At 44.2% G+C, this 17780-nt stretch overlaps 7 protein-coding genes across 7 annotated transcripts; 3 read left to right on the top strand and 4 right to left on the bottom strand.

Moving 5' to 3' along the window:
• Positions 1 to 223: 223 nt before the first annotated feature.
• On the bottom strand, positions 224 to 743 carry BGW36DRAFT_428565 (uncharacterized protein; the record flags this gene model as incomplete). Its single annotated transcript, XM_046220568.1, has 2 exons — positions 224 to 462; positions 515 to 743. 2 exons carry the CDS (start codon positions 741 to 743, stop codon positions 224 to 226), a joined length of 468 nt encoding a protein of 155 aa, XP_046071496.1.
• Positions 744 to 1866: 1123 nt separating this feature from the next.
• On the bottom strand, positions 1867 to 2579 carry BGW36DRAFT_398081 (uncharacterized protein; the record flags this gene model as incomplete). Its single annotated transcript, XM_046218360.1, has 2 exons — positions 1867 to 2340; positions 2481 to 2579. 2 exons carry the CDS (start codon positions 2577 to 2579, stop codon positions 1867 to 1869), a joined length of 573 nt encoding a protein of 190 aa, XP_046071495.1.
• A 1365-nt stretch (positions 2580 to 3944) lies between these two features.
• On the top strand, positions 3945 to 4781 carry BGW36DRAFT_381233 (uncharacterized protein). The gene is made up of 2 exons (XM_046216410.1): positions 3945 to 4337; positions 4386 to 4781. Exon 2 carries the CDS (start codon positions 4392 to 4394, stop codon positions 4746 to 4748), a length of 357 nt encoding a protein of 118 aa, XP_046071494.1. The 5' UTR covers positions 3945 to 4337; positions 4386 to 4391; the 3' UTR covers positions 4749 to 4781.
• A 1643-nt stretch (positions 4782 to 6424) lies between these two features.
• BGW36DRAFT_428562 (putative beta-glucosidase) lies at positions 6425 to 8931 on the bottom strand (the record flags this gene model as incomplete). Its single annotated transcript, XM_046220567.1, has 4 exons — positions 6425 to 8250; positions 8295 to 8425; positions 8482 to 8803; positions 8859 to 8931. 4 exons carry the CDS (start codon positions 8929 to 8931, stop codon positions 6425 to 6427), a joined length of 2352 nt encoding a protein of 783 aa, XP_046071493.1.
• Positions 8932 to 9744: 813 nt separating this feature from the next.
• On the top strand, positions 9745 to 10589 carry BGW36DRAFT_321893 (uncharacterized protein; the record flags this gene model as incomplete). Its single annotated transcript, XM_046212659.1, has 2 exons — positions 9745 to 9896; positions 9954 to 10589. Coding segments are annotated over exons 1-2 (672 nt in total), but the record flags the coding sequence as incomplete, so codon positions are not given.
• Positions 10590 to 12252: 1663 nt separating this feature from the next.
• BGW36DRAFT_381230 (putative amp dependent CoA ligase) lies at positions 12253 to 15313 on the bottom strand. The gene is made up of 11 exons (XM_046216409.1): positions 14634 to 15313; positions 14519 to 14571; positions 14278 to 14455; positions 13974 to 14205; positions 13652 to 13887; positions 13521 to 13575; positions 13372 to 13465; positions 13193 to 13282; positions 13004 to 13124; positions 12934 to 12950; positions 12253 to 12872 (listed from the first exon to the last, which is right to left on the bottom strand). The coding sequence occupies exons 1-11, from the start codon at positions 14871 to 14873 to the stop codon at positions 12542 to 12544; spliced, it is 1647 nt and encodes a 548-aa protein (XP_046071491.1). The 5' UTR covers positions 14874 to 15313; the 3' UTR covers positions 12253 to 12541.
• A 435-nt stretch (positions 15314 to 15748) lies between these two features.
• Positions 15749 to 17778, top strand: BGW36DRAFT_381226 (uncharacterized protein). The gene is made up of 8 exons (XM_046216408.1): positions 15749 to 15962; positions 16015 to 16150; positions 16203 to 16384; positions 16429 to 16465; positions 16520 to 16587; positions 16635 to 17017; positions 17084 to 17151; positions 17209 to 17778. Exons 1-8 carry the CDS (start codon positions 15876 to 15878, stop codon positions 17469 to 17471), a joined length of 1224 nt encoding a protein of 407 aa, XP_046071490.1. The 5' UTR covers positions 15749 to 15875; the 3' UTR covers positions 17472 to 17778.
• The last annotated feature ends 2 nt before the right edge of the window (positions 17779 to 17780 follow it).

The following is a 17780-nucleotide window of genomic DNA, read 5'->3' as shown; positions in this document are numbered from 1 at the left end:
CATCTAAAGGCGGGACACGATTCCAGTCATGGCCATGTCAGACGTTGCTTGACAACGGCAGGGATTACAACGGCACACAATATGGATCAAGCAAGGTCGACACATATTATGAACCCAATGATTCTTCAATCTGCCAAAAATAGCAGAAGCCGTTGCAGACACTCGAGACCTAGGGCCACTCAATACGCTGTTTTGCATCGGACGGTGTCTAGGAGTCTCTAGGCTAGTTACTGACAGCTTTCATCATCTCAGCTACAAGTCGTTTGATATGCTCGCTTAGGCTTCCGTGTTCGTCTCTTTTCACGTGTCTCGATGATAATCTGAACTCTTGGCCGTGGCACTTAGCTCCTTCAGACCTGGAAGTAAACGAATCAGGGTCGGCATTTGGCCAGGAAGCTAAGTAAAGAGCCGAGCTGATACTCGGAGAGTAGGTCGAATGCTTTTTGAATTTCTGCGTAGCCTCTAATGGTTCTATCAGCCGGCGAATTGCCACAAGCCTCGGCTCGACACTCACCTATATGGAGAGTCTTCTGATTCCATACGATTGGACCTGCGCTGGGAGAGAACCGATTTCCTTCATATTGATGATATGTGATGCTTTCTTCGCCAAAGGCGGCAGGATTCGATCTAGAGAAACAGACCCTGGCCGTTGACCTCAATGGCGAACTCCGAGGAGCAGCTGCCTGGGGTACTAGCGCCGTTCTGGCGTGATCACTTTGTGGCTTGGAGCACTTAATCTCCATGGTGTGACTTGTATAACATGCGTTGGATATAAACTAGCTTCCGCCTTATGTCTGCTTGCATGGAATGCCTTCGTATGCCTGGCAAATATTTACCGCTGCAAAACAGTCTTTCTATCGAGGTTCCAGCTATGGGAGCTGTCGGCTAAGACGGTGATTCAGACGCTAATAATCCATTGGCCTCCTAAGGATGGTCTTCTTTATAGAGTGATTAGGGCGTTGCTTATACTTCATCGCCTTAGAAGCGCACGGCGCGTCATCTCGAAGAGCCTCTTCTATACTGTTTAGATTTACCTACTGTCAGCCAATAGTAAACGTCTCTTGATCTGTACTGCAGAGCAGGTATTCTAGAATAAAACCAATCATGCTGCACTCTAGTTTCCTTTGTACGTCATTATCACGCCTTGAGACAGAGTTCCCTGCTCTGCCTGTGATGCTTTATCTATATAGTGGTAGTGGTTCTCAACTTGCCTGCTACCCTTTTAAAATATAAAAACCTCTTATTTATTAGGATTTACCACCACTACAAGCTCAAATATCGTTTTTCGAAATTTTAGTCTTATATCTTTTTCTATTTATCATAATAGCTTCAGTGTTGATCATCAAATAGGCTATTATATCTAACCTATATATTTTGCTGTCTAATTAAAATTTAGCATTTACTAAGAACTACTTTAGATATAACCAGTTTCTATTTGATGAAGTATAGCCACTTCTTCTTTGTAATTTTTCTTAGACTATCTAAGAAATTTTAATACACTATAATGTCTAGGATAAATTTTGTATCTATCTTACCTATATATATATTAGAATTCTGAATAATCAGGTAATGCTAGATAATGCCTATTCCTATTGAAGATATTGACACTGTCAATATATACAGCCATATTTCCAAACTATCTATAGATAAAAAAACTAGTTGCTTATGAGAATTACGAAGGCCTGTCTATTGATATTAGCTAGATTGACCTGTCTTTATTGGATAAAGTCTTTAGCTACCTTCTTAAAAATAACCTGACGGATATATTTGGTCTACAAGCATTACCAATGGGCTGTCTTCGCCAATGATTGAGCTTGTGCTGGTCGATGCTGGCACAGCTCTTATACAAAAAGGAATGTTTCATGCTCAATCTTCCAAGCGGTGTAAAAATGCGTCCAGATATCTAATCGAAGAATCTTGCTTAGTCACAATCTTTTCAAAAGCTCCGTCTTCCCAAGTGAAGCCGTAACGAAGAACTAAACCAGCTCGTTCTGCAGTTTTCATAGCACGTTTGTCATCATTGGAAATCATTCCCACACTTCTATGGAATACATCCCAGAAAAGAGCTTCCAACCTGGAAGAATTTTCGTAGTAATGCCAACCCGTTGAGTTCATAACACCGAGCATGTTCTGAAACCCCCACAAAGACATTCCAAATGGTGAAACTTTCGCCTCAGCCCAATCGATGACTCCAGTAATACCGCCTATTACAGGATCGACGATGATATTCATCTCACACATGTCGCCGTGATTTAGAACCAGCGGATAAGTAGATGTAAAAATAATTGGAAGTTCTTCGCGTAGCTTGGAAATGATGCGGGTGAAACGCGAAGGAAGTTGCTGTAATAGTAAGTCAAATTTGTCTTGAAGATCTGCTAAAGAGTAATCAGCGTGATGAGGCTCCGCAACTCGGTTCATCCATGAGTTGGCAAAAAATCTAGATAAATTAACGGTAATCCCACAGCATACGAAAATTGAACATACATTGCAGAATCCGAGACCGTTTTTTCTTGCCACGAAGTACAATGAAGTTCTTTCAAAGGCGCTTCAATGTAAGTTATTCCGGGAACCTTGTCCATGACATAGATAGTGAACGAGGGAGGTGGTCCTATAACGCCTCTATTGACACAAGCAGGTACAATGTTGCCGTAGATTTTCCGAGCGAGATCTACTGTTTTTGTATCCAACAGAGACTCGGAAACACGAAATTGCACAAGGAGTTTCCTACCCGCTACAGTGTAACTGAAAGCACCTTGAAGCCGAACCGGCTCCATGACTTCGCCAGTAAGCTCAGTTGCCGTTCGGTCACATTCCTCCTGCGTGATAGCGCAGCCAGAAAAGAACTGATTGATTGTATCCTTAAGCGCATAATAAGACATCGCGGTTGGAACACGGCTTTCCAGGTGAGGGGATTATAAAAATGGTGTCGAAGGTAAAACAACAGGTTTGGTTTCGTCTTCAGTAAGAGCATAGCGGTCAGGCCTGCCCTGCCCAGTGATAGGTGCATAACGTATTTCCCTAGTGAGCGGCACATACAAGCGACCGGCACACCCCTAATTCCCATATAAAACTGGCATTTTTGGGGCCTTGATATATCGCCACTTTTATTAGAAAATATAGTCTAAAAATAATATCTAATATAAAACCGTCTTTTAATATTATATATTCTTTAATTTTACTAAATAATTATGAATAATTATTAAGATATAATGATGTATGAAAAATATATAGAATTACAGGGTAATTTTAAAATAATAATTATTTTTCGGTTAATCTTATTAATATTGAAATGTGTGGGATGACTTATCAAGAAGTCTACGTGCACGGTAACAAATGAATGTACGCGTACGTGGTGTTATGAGGGTACTCAATTTAGTATGGTAAAACGTATATGATGCTGTGTACTATCTGAACCTGACACCGACGTGTTGTTATAACCCTCATTCCAAACAAGATCACGTGAGTCCTCGCGCGGCCTGCGGCCGACGCGTCAGAGCGCGGAATCTCGATTGCTTCAATAATTGCTTCAATAAAACCAACAAAATGTTTTATTATTCATGATACATAATAATTACATTGCGAGCTTACCGCGGACTAAATCGATGTTCAGGACAATGCAAGTTTTTTTTAACTCAGTACGTCCACCGCCTTCAGCAACTGGTAATATTTTTAGTATCTTGTGTTTAATTTTATTTTATGATGCCGATGTGAGACAAAAAAAATATAGAGAATGATCAGTTTATTTACGAAATAAGAATTTCTAGATATGGTAACCTGTGAGGCCCTAAGGCGTTGGGCCTAGTAAGTCTTTAATCGAGACATTTACGGATCCTATACTTTCTTTCTTTTTTTTGTTACGTGTACAGATTCTACTGGTGGATCTCCCTGCATATTGGGTTGTTTATGCTCGATCCTGGCCGTTCGATTTGTTCCTTGCCATTTTACGTCAATTCAATGTTACAGCTGACACCTAATTTTACGTGTTTCTGCAGCCAAGACTCGCAGCTAACAGAACTAGCGTTTCCACATCAGAAAGCAGGAATAGTTCGGCATCGATAACCTCAAATTTTAGAGACATGACTGACAGACTGCCTATTTTGATATTGATGTGGTTGTGCAGCGTCCATGTTACTGGATGAGTGACTCGATCCTTCTAATCCTTCTGGGGTCAACACCCCGAACTATCATCGAGGGCCCGACAATGTCGAGATATAAATTCATACCGTGATCTCCAGTCAAACTACTTCTTCAAGAGAATCAAGCCAGCTTAGTCTTCTCCTAACAGTACTTTTCTCCGATCATACTTATTCCTTGCTTCGATCCACGTTCAACAAGCCGTAAGTAATACCGATCTGAATGCTGTAGCAGATCATTGATATCGATAGATCACCATGCATTTCTCTATCCCAGCCGTGATAATGGCCCTCGCTGTCGGCTCTGCCGTTGCCAATGAACAAATGCAACTCAACTACTACAACGACGGTGGCTGCTCTGACTACAGCACCCAGGTCGACGTGACATGGGCGACAAAATTCGTCTCGGGCAAATACAACTCTCCGCCCAGTTGCTACAACTATCAGTACGGCAATAGTGTTAACGTTGCCAACTGCCACGAAAGTCACTGCTGGTGTGACTTTTATGAAGGGGATGACTGCACGGGCTATTCCCAGCGTTCGATTTATGAAAATGGCGGTAGCAACTGTGCAACCGCTTCGAACAGGAAGTCGTTCCAGTGCTGGTACACTTAGGGAGTGAGCAGTTAGAGAAGAAATTTGGTAGGGAGATGTAGTTTCAGAATGATGGGTGTAAAATCAAGAAAAATGCAATGTTATATACCACTCCGTATGAATTGCATATTGCATTTTTGCTCCATGATGTTTCAGCCGCACCAATGTAGGCACTCATCGGCATCTACAAAGGAACTTATAATTACAAATAAAAGGATATTGACGGAAGGAAAGCAAAACAAGCTGGGCACCCGAAAATTTCGTATCTACATTAGCGCTTATCCTAAATGTAAACGTATTGGGTACCACGTACATTCGTAAAGGCTAATTATGGTCATGACTAATAATGTTGTATCGCTTAGCCAAAGCTAGCTATTGATGCTAAAAGAAATACTGAATCTAACCAACTGGTCTGGGCGCTGATGAATTAGGCTTATTCTGTTTTGGGTCAAGATTTACATGAAATAAAATAAATTTATATTTTAATCATTGCAAATTATTAGAAATAGTTTGCTTTAGTATTTGATCTGAATAAATTTAATGATAATTTATACCATGTTGTCGCTGGTGTTCGAGAGATAAATCTGGAATATGAGAATGTGGAAGGATGCAAGTGTATCTCAGCCAATTTCAATGCGGAGAAGAAGCCAACGAGTGGAACAGCAGCTCCGTGCCCAAGGTAGATTTGAGAGTAAGTAATCGTGCAGAAAATCTTCAATATGATTGGCATTGTTTCGAAAAACTGAAAATGGCTTGTTTACGAGGCTTATGACGGGAACCAAACCTAGCTGGGGTGATGATATTTTTTGATGGATATCCCTCTCTCGATTGTTTTGTCTGCATATCGAGTATCATTTGATAAAACCAGTATTCAAATGGCAAACGAAGAATTTTGAGAATCACAGTCATAGATATGAGACAATCTCGAGAGCTTTGATGATTTATCACCTGGTTTTGGTATCGAAGGCCGCTGCATCATCCACGAGACGAGAGAGCTGTGCTGCTGCTAAACGCCCTGTCAATACTCAGCCACACAATCCAGCTCTATAAATCGTGTTGGCTTTTTCCTCAAGGAGGAGATATCAATTAGCATCTCTCAACAACAATTCCGAATCCATGTCAAAATAAGTACCACTATAAGTCGAACGTAACGCGTACCGTGCTCCTGCAGAGTGATGTCTCAACTTCATAATAATGACAGCAAACCGATTGTCAATACTTCGAAACGCTTTCGCGGGCTCCTCTGGTCACTCAACGGAGATCGATACACCCGATTCACTGAATATAACCCCACCTCCACCATACTTAGAGGTAGATGACGGTCTATAACCTATTGAAAACCTCCTTGCTTCTGATCCAATTCTTTGTGGGGTGCTTTACTTTACGTTTCTAAACAGGGGATCATCGTCGGCCGTCGGAGGTTTCTTTGCTTAAATCTGGTGCATACGCAGAGCTGGTAGATCGGTTCTTGAAACTCCTAGAGACCTTTGCGGATAAGCATAGAGTTGCCATGTAATCTATCTCGATAAAATTTCGTCTGATAGCGGAATATACTTAGTATACGGAAAAATGGGCGGATTTCCCGCTTAATAAGAAACAATATTCAATATTAAATGCTTAATCCCCTTTGATATTGGATGTTGCGCCCGCTTTTTGCTCTCAGACAAAAAGGTTCCAGAGTATATTACTTTACTCCTTCAACTTTTGAAACTCATTGTCCCATTCAAAGGAACATCACGGCTGCTCTGACCAACAAAGACATTGAAAGAGCCTACCGGAACAGCCCAATTCTGGCTCACCACATCCCACGACGAAACATCCTTTCGCCGGAGCTCGAATTGCACAACTATTGACTCGCCTGGCTTCAATGAAGCAGTCCTTTCAAACCCACGAAGGACTTTCGGGGGGATAGATGTTGTATCTCCGCTGTCTGGGTTCGACGGAAACCCGAGATAGAGCTGTGGCACCGCACGTCCAGCAACGGGGCCTGTGTTCTTGACGGTGACATTAACAGTAGCAAGAGCGGTGTATAGATCTGGGTTGCCGCCGGGGGGAGGAAGACTACTGTTCAGAGTCGCCGGGTAGGTTGAAATATTGCTGGCGGCAGCGATCTGGAGGTTGGATATGGAGAAATTGGTGTATGACAGACCATATCCGAATTCATATCGCGGTTGAATGTTCTGCGAGTCAAAGTAACGGTAATCGAGCATCAGTCCCTCGGTGAAATCAGATTGCCACAGGTTCATATCGCCGTTGTTATCATTAGTGAAATCCGCGATTGGGGCATTGTAGTCGCTCTCGTCAAATGCAATTGTATAGGGAAGTTTTCCCGACGGGTTGATATCACCATATAGAATGTCGATTATGGAATTGCCTGCTTGTTCACCGGGGACATGGGCTGCAATGATCGCGGTTACATTATCTGCCCAGGGGTGTACATTAGGGACGGTCGAGTGACTGATCACAACGGTCTTCGGGCATATAGCAGAATTGCTGGTGATATTTGATACCACGGAATCCGCGTTGTAGTCCGGCAGTAGGCTCTGTCGATCAGATCCCTCGCCAGAAAACGCTTTGAGGAAAATAAGGCACACATCAGCGGCTGGGTAGAGTGTATTCATAGTTGATTGGTAAATGCCGTTATTATCAGTGAGCGCTTGGATAAAAGCATTCGGACTGCGTTGTTTGATTGCCTCCAGCGGTGAGACTAGATTGGTCATTCGCCCTGTTCCAGAACCACCTCCGACGGCCATGACTACATTAATCTCATCTGGCCAGTACGGTCCTCCGGTGGTGCCGACAGCGTCATTGCCAATCACAATAATACGTTTTGGGTCTTTCAAGGGTAGGAGATTATCGTCATTCTTGAGAAGAACGGCGCCTGCTGCGCCCATTTCTCGGATGAAAGCAGAGTTATTACCGCGAACATCTCGGTTGATGTCCGACAAATTACCTAAATTGAACGAGTAGCCATATTTTGGGATATCCTCTCCCCACGTCTGACCATTTATTTGAGCTGTGTCGAGATCGACAGTAGGATAGTCAAGTTGGTTGAGATAAAAGTACGGCGTGAGAACTCGCTTGACCATGTCATCGAGTCTCCACTCAGGTAGCGAGCCATCTTGCACCAATGCTGTCAGGTTATATCCAAAGACGGACGTATTCTGGCCCAGTGGGCCAGGCATAAGCATATCCAAACCCGCCCGAGTGCTCGAGATAGCATCTGTATGAAGCGCGCCCCAATCAGTCATGATGTACCCCTGGAAGCCAAGCTCGGTCTTCAGCAAGCTATTCATAAGATTGCCATTCTGGCAGGAATAAGTCTGATTCACCCGGTTATAGCTGCACATAATGGCAGACAAACCGCTCCGTACAGCTTCTGCAAAGGGCCACAGGTACATTTCATGCATGGTACGGTCATCGATATTCGAGGATACGGCATCTTGGGTTATTTGTCCGTTACTATCCGTCGTTGGATTTCGTTGGGTCTCTTGCTCGTTGCCAATGAAATGTTTCCCGCAAGCTAGTCATATCAGCCCCGCGTTTAGTCGAGTGGAGCCTACAAACCTTGAACATTCTGGGACTGTGTTCCCTTGATGGTTTGGGAGAAGGCAACACCGGTCAGATAGGGATCTACAGAAAACCCTTCCCAGTTTCTTCCTCCGCGAGCGGACCGTCCAAGTGGACCAGCTACAGGGCTGATATACTTTCAGTGTATTATTTTGGAAGTGAGAGCGAAGGGAGAGAGACTTACCCAAGAATAATATTTGCCCCTTTGGCTTTAAACTCAGCCCCAATCCGAACACCGCGTTCATACATCAAATCTTTATCCCAAGTCGCAGCAGCCGTCAATCCAGCAGGAAAGACGCTCGCATAGCTGCTTTGCCGGAGCGAAAGCGGTCCGTCCTGAAGACAGAGCCCTTTGAAACCGAGTCTAGGAATAGCTGGAATGTTACCAACACATGGCCCATTCACGCCTGTAGCAATGAATGCCTTTTCGTCAAAATCTAGGTTGGCTGTCATAGACGACGCCTTTTTGAAGGCATCTTCCCATCCTCCAGCACCAGTGGCATTTGCTTCTGAAATTAGATACTGTTGCCATTTGCCTATGGTTGCAGCCATTTGACTTACGGGTAGAGAAGTCCCCTTGCCCATTTGCGAAGGATGCCGTCAGCGCGGTAATGATGAGGCTTGGCCAATGCATTGCTTGCTTGTCTCGGATGCTATTGTGGTCTTCTCAACGCCTGGTGTACAACGCTACAAATCAGACTTCTTCACGATTGAAATGAGGAGAATCAGGGCACAACCAGAACCGATGTTGCAACGATAAGCAGATATTTAGTGGTCACCTTTCCCCCAGTTCAGTTTGTAGACGATACGTGATAAACAATTTGTTTATAGGGCCGGATTTTTGGTTCTTATATTAAGGTTAGAAACGAAATTGGGGGTAGTGTTACACCAGGCCCTTGCAGGGGGCCTTATTCTCTGTTGCAGGTGTGCAATACTAGGGCCACTATTCCGCATTCCGCATTTCGCATTTCGCATCAATACTACGTATCCAAATTTGCGATAGGTATTATTATTTTTATTCTCAATACTTGGCACTTGCAAATGATCATGGCCGGCAAAGAATTGTAGACTTAGGCGTTGTATTAAAGATTAGTACCTGCTGCAAACGCGGACACTAATCGAAATAGCCTTGGGGGTAAAGGAACTGGGGGAGTCTAAGTTTATAATTAGCCTTTAGTTTGTGGGTTGTTGGACGTTGGATGGGTTGAAAACTTTGGCCCCATTGCGGGGGGTAGGCTGGATGGACATTGCCCTAACTATATGATAACATGGTTACTTAATCGGTACCCAGAATCTTGATAAGTTAACTTTGGATTTGACGCAGCCAATATAATTTAATTCTTACGGGCTTTTGAAACTGGGCCCTCTTTTTAATCGATTGAATGCATCCGAGCTTTGTCAGCACTAAAAGCCGACAGCGAGTCTTCATTATTAATCAGGATGGCATCGTGGACATCATCAATCGAGACAACACTATATCAATTGATCAAATTCTGAATGTCTAATATCTAATCCTGCATCTCCAACATAACGACAAAAATTAATTGGTGTCACTTCACACTATGGAATCAGAAAAGATATTACTCCTCGGCGCAACGGGTATGCAGCCATGAACAGGAACATAACATGAGAACAATTAAACTAACAACCCACAAGGAGGCTCTGGGATAGCTTTTATTGAAGAATCCCTCGCCCTACCTCATCCACCCCATTTAACCCTCTACCTCCGCAACCCATCTAAACTCCCGCCTAAATTCCACTCCCACGTCAACATCTCCATCGTCACAGGCACCCTATCCGATTTCGACGCCCTCGCCTCAACCATGAAAACCCACGCTATCACTACCGTAGTCTCCTTCCTCGGCGCATACGTCTCCCTCACAGCAGTCTTCACCCGTCCAACCCATATCACGCCCATCGCTGATTCCTTCACCGCGATTATGCGCGCCATGGCGGCGAATTCGGTACCACGGCTCCTCGTCCTGTCTACCCCCGCCTACTGGGTTGACGGCCGTGACGTGGATAGTAGCTGGAAACTCTCACTGTTCGGGCTCTTCCCCAAGATATTTGCCCCGCAGGGTTCTGCAGAGATGAAGCGTATCGCTGAGAATGTTGTAAACTTCCACTCTCCCTCCTCCTCGAATGAAAATGGCCTAGAATGGACGGTTTTCAGAATCCCGGCTCTGACGGATGGGTCTGGCGATCTGCCAGTTTGGGCGGGATACGCTGGGCCAGAGTATAAAGGGGGACTATATCTTTCGCGAGCGAGTTTGGCGAGATGGGTGTTGGGGGAGATTTTGGAGAGGAGGTGGGTGAGGGGATTGCCTATGGTAGGAAATTATTGATGCTTCAATTTTACACTACTAGAATAAGCCGATGTCTTGTAACTGCTCATTTTGAGAAATGCAAAATTGAAGAGCACTGGTGTGCCTCCGGCTCAAATTTGGGACAATGACCTCAATTGATGCGTCTGTCTGCATGTTTGTTTGCCTAATGCTCTAACTCGGTCACGTTCAAAGCAAACGCCCGTTGTGCCTTATATTTCAAATCTTATCTAACATGATATCCTTTAATTTGATATATGAAAATTCTTTATATTATCCAATGGCAGATATAATACACAACACAATTATTAGATCCTTGATAAGAAATACGGCAAGTCTCCTCAAAACGAAAAGGAAGTCTTTTAGTCTTTATTTTAGTAGTATCTAGTACAGTCTATACATAACCTTATAAATGAGTACTTCATTGAACCCTAGAAATACCTATACAGTGCATGGTAGGTACTAACAAGAAAGACTAAACTCGAGTTATTAGTAACAACAGAAAATAAATGGAGTTACATCAGGCGGCATTATATTAGCCTATATAAAGCGCTTTTGATACCTTGGTTGGCTTCAAGCATCAGTAGAGTTATGATTGGTGGCCAGCCAGTACCGACTCGACCAGGTTTGGCAGTACCATATAGTCGCAGCCATTTGTGGGTGTGACAGAATGCTCACTGCAATCTACGATCTTAGCTATGTGTGATGTGGTTAGTTTTCTGGTTACTATATCGTATCAATAATCATGCTGTGCTTTTAAGCCTCCAGATGTTGATCCCCCTGAGCTAACTGAGCTAACAGAGGTCATCAATGAGCAGTTTTAACAGTGGTAGTGATTGCTATTCGTGTCAAAGTCTCTTATTCTTATACTCGTACCTATGATTAGTGCCTATAAAATGTTGTATACCCTCGGCTACACTTTGTCCAACCACAAAAAAAACTTAGCCTTTTCAGTGATCTCTATTTTCTGTTGTGAATGACCCATGACTGTGTATATACTATACTAGCTTTGTTGTATCGGGCTGTGCCTTCTCTGAAGTCAAAGTAGAACTGCTGGTCAATTCACTGTTGCGAATGGAATTAGCCAAAAAAAGCAATTATGTTTTTCGCGTAAAATTACCATTAGCGGAAAGATCTACCAGAATGGAAATAACGATAATTGAAGACGAGAAATCGTTTCCAAGTCATATGCTATAGTAACGGCCTAGTACCTAGATTTAGTTAATTACAGGTTAACTGGCAAAGCCGGCTTTGCACACAACGGAATTCACACGCGAGTTGGTCACCCCAGAACGCATACAAAATGGCTGTTTTCATAGCATTGTATCTCAACCAATTTATATATAAATAGTAGCTTAAATTTTATTATCTATAATAAAATATTGTTATAAATAATATTTTTATATTATAATCAAGAGATATAAATTGATTGATATTACAAAAAATGCGATATATTTTTAGGTATTTTATGTAATTTTATGTAATCATTATAAATATTACATCCTTAGTCTAAAATATTAGGATATTATTTATTAATATAACATGTATATATATATCAAATTTGAGCTACTATTTATATATAATTGTGTTGAGATACAACGTTATGAAAACAGCCATTTTGAGTGTGTTCTGGGGTGACCAACTCGCGTGTGAATTACGTTAGTCCAACATCGGGAAACATTTTCAAGACGGTAATATACACTCGGTTTTATCCTGTTAAAATATTGCCAGGTTTCAGGTGGGAATGGACAAAACAGATATGCCGCATCTATAATAAAAGGAAAAAGCAATGAGAGATCAGAGTTCAACTTCTATCGGGAAAACAATATTCAGGCAGCCTAAGAGTAGCTTTCACGTGCCTTTTTTGGGAAAGATCACGTCAAATTCTTTTTGACTATACAATCATTTTAGAAAAGGCATCTAAAGTTTGGCCTCTCTCTCCTTCAACTTTGCAGGTAAAAGCCGTCTCAAAATCTTGCCAGTAGGAGTTTTGGGCAAAGTCTGCAGGTGGAAGACGCCGCCCCTCAGCTTTTTGTAGCCCGCTAGCTGGTTATCTGTCCAGGTTCGAATACTTTCAAGAACCTTCTGCTTCTCGTGATCCGGCATTTCTGTCTTCTCAAGGTTCAAGCTCACATACGCGAGAGGGACTTCAGTAGCTTGAGCATCATCATACACAGCACAGACTGCAGCATCGATCACGTCTGGATGTCGTATGAGTAGATCTTCAAGTTCAGAGGGAGCTATTTGGAAACTAGTGGTAATGCAGGAAAGATTAGTAGGCAAATATACGGACTATAAAGTTTTCAACGCACCCCTTGTACTTGATCATCTGAACAACAGTCATTGGTAAAAGGTGTAAGGAGACGAGAAGAGCAGTCATACCTCCTTCAACCGATCGGTGACCCAGAAATTTTGACGATCGTCTATCTTCAAGATATCTCCTGTTCTGAGCCATCCTCCTGAGAACGTCTGCTCAGTTGCTGCTTTGTCACCGGCATAACCCCTGAAAGTTTGATTAGTACTTTCAGTACTGGATTCGAAACAAAAAAGGTGGCTTTGAAACGTCATTACATCATTACTGTCGAGCCACGGACCCATAATTCACCCTCTTGTCCCGCTCGGACATCTGAGCCTGTTTTCGGGTCTACTAATCGAGCTTCTCTGTAGTATGAACATTAGCGTTGGGCCAGGACCATCGGCTGGCGCAAGAAAGCGCGTCGATTATATTCAGAAGATTCGCTGCGACGTACATTCCAGCGACGAGCTTGCCAACACTTCCGTAAGCAAGATCATCTTCGTCTATCTGATGTATGATACCTCCGGAAGCCTCGGAGAGTCCATAGCCTTAAGTTGGAATCAATATACTCGATATCAACATAATAATCGTGAAACTACGTACCTTGGCATACTCTCGTATGCGGAAGCCGCTTCTTGAGCAGAAGCTGCACGGATTTCTGTTAAGGTTAATATCTTTTAGCATGATTCAGTACATTCAGTCATGGGGAATTTCAGATCGTTGGTAAGACGTACTTTCAAAGGGGCTGCAGAGATGACAATTCTTTTCAGGGAAGCCAGGTCATATTTCTGTGTGACGGGTGATACCGCTAGGGCGAGTGCTATAGGGGGGACGATATGTAAGTCTGTAGCCTTCAGCTCGCTCGACTTCCGACAGAAAGTTTCGAGGTCAAATGCTAGAAGACCACAATACAAGGCCCCAACCGACATGCCAGACAATACCACTATGGTTAGGCCATATATGTGGCAATCTAACAGTCGAAAAATGTGTCAGTGAACCGTTGGGCGGGAAGGGAGAATGGAGTCACTTGAAAGTTTGAATTTCATGAGAGCTTACATGGCGCAAAAAAGACCTCTCTTATAGTAGAGTTAACTCGCGCTGGCATGGAAATACGCATTGTTATAGTGTTCATGATAAGGTTGTAATGAGAGAGCTGCACGCCCTTTATTTTCCCAGTCGTTCCGGACGAAAAGCATATGGTACTGCACACATCCCTGGAGCTTCTGCCCTGGAGATCATAGGGTGGTAGGCTTTCCGCGACGCTTTTGCTGATAATATCACACGGGAACTATTGGCATATCAATACGAGCCCAAGCGCAATGTAATCAAGGTTCATATGCCGAGAAATAGTGCCACGGACCTGCGGAAGGTTCTCTACTTTACTGAGAACAGTCATGATCTTTGTTTTCGTCATCGACGTGGAAGTCAACGCGGCCTGGACCAGATCGAGCTTTGGTGCGATGGTTGCGACATGGGTTGGCCGGACGATCTGAAGAACATGCGAAATATCCCCCAGTGTCGCCGATGTATTGAGAGGACTGTACATATTCTCTCGGTCAATGTGGCGCACTTTGCCCGAGTCCATGATCAGCTGCACTTACGCAAAAACAGCACCCGCCCACCACGTCGCATGAGCTAGAAGAACGAAATCATTCTGTCTTGTCAATCAGCCTAGATTGAAGGAGCATGTCTTAAATCGTTGAGTTGTCTACGTACGCAGTTGCTCGCCAACGCCAGTAGGACATCGCCTGGCCGTAATCCCAACTTCTGCAAGCCCCAAGCACCACGAGCAGCTTGCTCGCGGAGTCCACCATACGTAATAGGCTGCTTGGAAATAGTATCAGTATGAACAACTTTATCCGCGGGCACCTCATCGGGATTATATCGCGCCATGAATTGCGCAATTGAGAGATTGGTCTCATCGTGAATCGGAAAAACAGGCGACTGGTAAACCATCCTTGCGGCGTATCACTTGTCAATGCAGATTCGTTGTATACTTTACCACTTCTATGGGTGGATGTGACCGATGAGAGGTTGCTAGTCGCTTTGCGGCCAGTTTTTGATGATCTTGGGGGAAAGACGAGGAGAATCCTGCGTGTAAGCTCCTCAGTGATAGGAGTATAGTGCACAGACCCACCCAGGACCATTGAACCTAGCTTAGGTAGCACGCAACAAAAGTGCATTAACCATACGTATTCCTTGCCACAATAAGGATGACCAGAAGTGCTGATCAACCAATTTTTAGCTGTGCTCGGGTGTTCTCGAGCGTCAAAGCCGAGAACCCACCAAGGGTCCTGTCAATTCCCCCACTGTCCCACTTCGGCCCGCACCGCACCAATTGTCTCTGGCTTCCTCAGGAGACTGGCACACAGTACCTGGCTCACTGAAAAAAAATCGTTTTTTGAGTTTTCTGTTTCTTCTTTGGCATGGAAAGGAAGCATGCGAAGTCGCTGAATAATTCGAGAATCGCTCAACGTTAGCCGAGCAAACACGTTTACCGAGTACAAAAGGTTGTTTACCGAGTACAAAAGGTTGTTTACCGAGCCAAGTGCCGGAATTATTGTAAGACTTTTGTGCATTAGGGCAAACACTACCTGCGCCAACTGCGCACTAAACCCCATCCCCGGTGTTAGTGCGCACCGGTCGTCCAACGGCGATACTCGTCTATTGCAGGGGACGATGTTAGTGCCGGGTAAATGGAGGCTCTCAGACCCTTTTTTACGAATCTTCGATCCGTGGAAATTTAGGGGAACGGTCAGGGCACCACCAACCCCACTGCGGGAAATGAAATACGTACAAAATCCGGGATATAAGTTGGACTTATGTGCCCCCTCATTGATATCAAGCTGGTCGCCGTTTTCTGATATCCTCGTGCTACCACGAGCATGGTTGGCTTAGCTGGGGAAGCAATTCGCTGAGACGATTCTCAGGTCGCCCACTGCACGTGGGAAACGCATCATGCGGCTTTACTCGGTCTTAACCAACATCACAATATTTTTATCTGTGTTAACACGCGCCCAGACGCAGTCTCTTCCCGCATGCGCTGTAGGATTTGGAACTCGCTGCCCGTGCTTTCTGATACTGACAGGTCGTATAGTTAAAATGCCTCTCCGACACACTCCCCCAATCAGCCTGCGCACCAACCAACCAAACTTGCATCTGTACAAACACCGATCTTGTAGCCAAGCTGTCTAGTTGCGTGACGGCGAGCTGCAGCGTCAAGGACGCTCTTAGTATGTCGGCAAAGCAGCCTACTCGGGCACGCTAATCTAACGGATCGCATAGCTACGGTCAATGTCACGAATACAGAATGCGGGGTTCCAGTTCGAGACGAGACTGCTCCGAGTATCATAATTCCAAGCGTTGGCTTTGTCGTCCTCCTGTTTATTGCTTTGAGGATATTCACACGCCTAGTGCTCACGCAATTAGAGCTGGGTTGGGATGATTGGACAACTATGCTTCTTGGGGTATGTAGAGTTCGTTGGTCGAGACTTTTAGCTAACTATCATAGTGTTTCATGGTGGCAATTAATGTCGGTTCTATCTTGCGTATGTGTAGCTACTTATTTACTAGCAAATACGGGCATCCTAACAACTTCACAGTCGGGAAAGCTGGCCTGGGGAAGGATATCTGGACACTCTCATTCCAGAACATCCAGAGAATTCTCTATGTAAGGATATTCATATACCATCGAACGGACATGGCTAATTGGAGCAGATCTTTTATATCCAAGAGCTTCTCTACGTCATCTGCATCGTTCTCACCAAAATCTGCTTCCTCCTATTCTATACCCGCATCTTCCCTTCATCCAAAATGCTTTGGATTATAAAAGTCTCTGGCCTTTTGACGCTGTGCTACGGCATTGCTTTCCTCTTCGCCCTTTCTTTTCAATGCTCCCCAGTTAGTTTTAATTGGGAGGGCTGGGATGGAGAGCACGAAGGAAGCTGCGTGCAGAAGAATACATTGGTCGTTGTTGCAGGGGCGCTCAACGCCGTGTTTGATGTGTGGGTTATAGCCCTGCCAATCCCTGCTCTGCTAAGGCTTCAGGCTTCTATATCGACGAAATTACAAATTATTGCAATGTTCTCTGTGGGCTTCCTGTAAGTATATCATTACCATCGGTTCAGAAGAAGATATTGGAAGCTACGAACCTAATCATTTGATAGGGTCACCGGCGTAAGCATATACCGCATAGTGATGCTCAAAATATTTGCTACAAGCACCAATCCAACATGTATGGCCCCATTTCCAACCTAGATTGATTCCATGACTGAAGTAGTTTTCACGGCAGGGGACAACGCCGCCGGCGGCTACTGGTCCATTGTTGAAGTGGATGTTGGGGTATTTATATTGTGCATGCCCGCCCTGCGATCACTTCTTAGCCGTCTCCTTCCAGGTGTTTTTGGTTCAACGAAAGGGAAAAGCAGTGCCGGGCCTTCTTCCAGTCAAAAGAAATTCAGAGCAGCATCGGGTAGTTACCCTAACACAAGCTTTATACAGCTAATCGAAGTAGACGGCGGAAAGGGTGCAAACGGTGCTGGAGGTGATTCCTGATGTGCAATAATTATGACAAGTTAAGATAACCAATACCTAACACCCTTGGGTGACCAACCTGCGGAAAGGCATCTGGTTCATGTAGATCATGTTATGGTTTGGAGGAACTACATAAAGGTTCATCTAGAGCAACTAATTGTGAGAGGGCTGTCCGGCTGCCGCTGTATCGGCCTTCCCTCTCACGTGTGCGCGCTAGTTCGGCTTAATAAGCGCCCCCTATTTGGACAGACGTAATCGGACAGCCACCCGATCACCCACTCCGAACGCGTCTTACTATATTGATTTCAAATCTCAATTTCTAAGCCGAAA

This window comes from Talaromyces proteolyticus (assembly GCF_021365285.1).
Source record: "Talaromyces proteolyticus strain PMI_201 chromosome Unknown BGW36scaffold_7, whole genome shotgun sequence".
NCBI classification, from domain to species: domain Eukaryota; kingdom Fungi; phylum Ascomycota; class Eurotiomycetes; order Eurotiales; family Trichocomaceae; genus Talaromyces; species Talaromyces proteolyticus.
This window is presented reverse-complemented; position numbering and strand designations above follow the sequence as displayed.

Excerpts from the sequence above, each read along its gene's own strand:
- BGW36DRAFT_381233 (XM_046216410.1), top strand. The coding sequence starts at position 4,392 with ATGCATTTCTCTATCCCAGCCGTGATAATGGCCCTCGCTGTCGGCTCT.
- BGW36DRAFT_381230 (XM_046216409.1), bottom strand. The coding sequence starts at position 14,873 with ATGGTTTACCAGTCGCCTGTTTTTCCGATTCACGATGAGACCAATCTC. Across the intron at positions 13,888-13,973 it reads AGAGGTCTTTTTTGCGCCAT|ATTGCCACATATATGGCCTA; the intron begins GTAAGCTCTCAT and ends TTCGACTGTTAG. Across the intron at positions 13,125-13,192 it reads CGTGGCTCGACAGTAATGAT|GGGTTATGCCGGTGACAAAG; the intron begins GTAATGACGTTT and ends TCAAACTTTCAG.
- BGW36DRAFT_381226 (XM_046216408.1), top strand. The coding sequence starts at position 15,876 with ATGCGGCTTTACTCGGTCTTAACCAACATCACAATATTTTTATCTGTG. Across the intron at positions 16,588-16,634 it reads ACATCCAGAGAATTCTCTAT|ATCTTTTATATCCAAGAGCT; the intron begins GTAAGGATATTC and ends TAATTGGAGCAG. Across the intron at positions 17,152-17,208 it reads TACAAGCACCAATCCAACAT|GGGACAACGCCGCCGGCGGC; the intron begins GTATGGCCCCAT and ends TTTTCACGGCAG.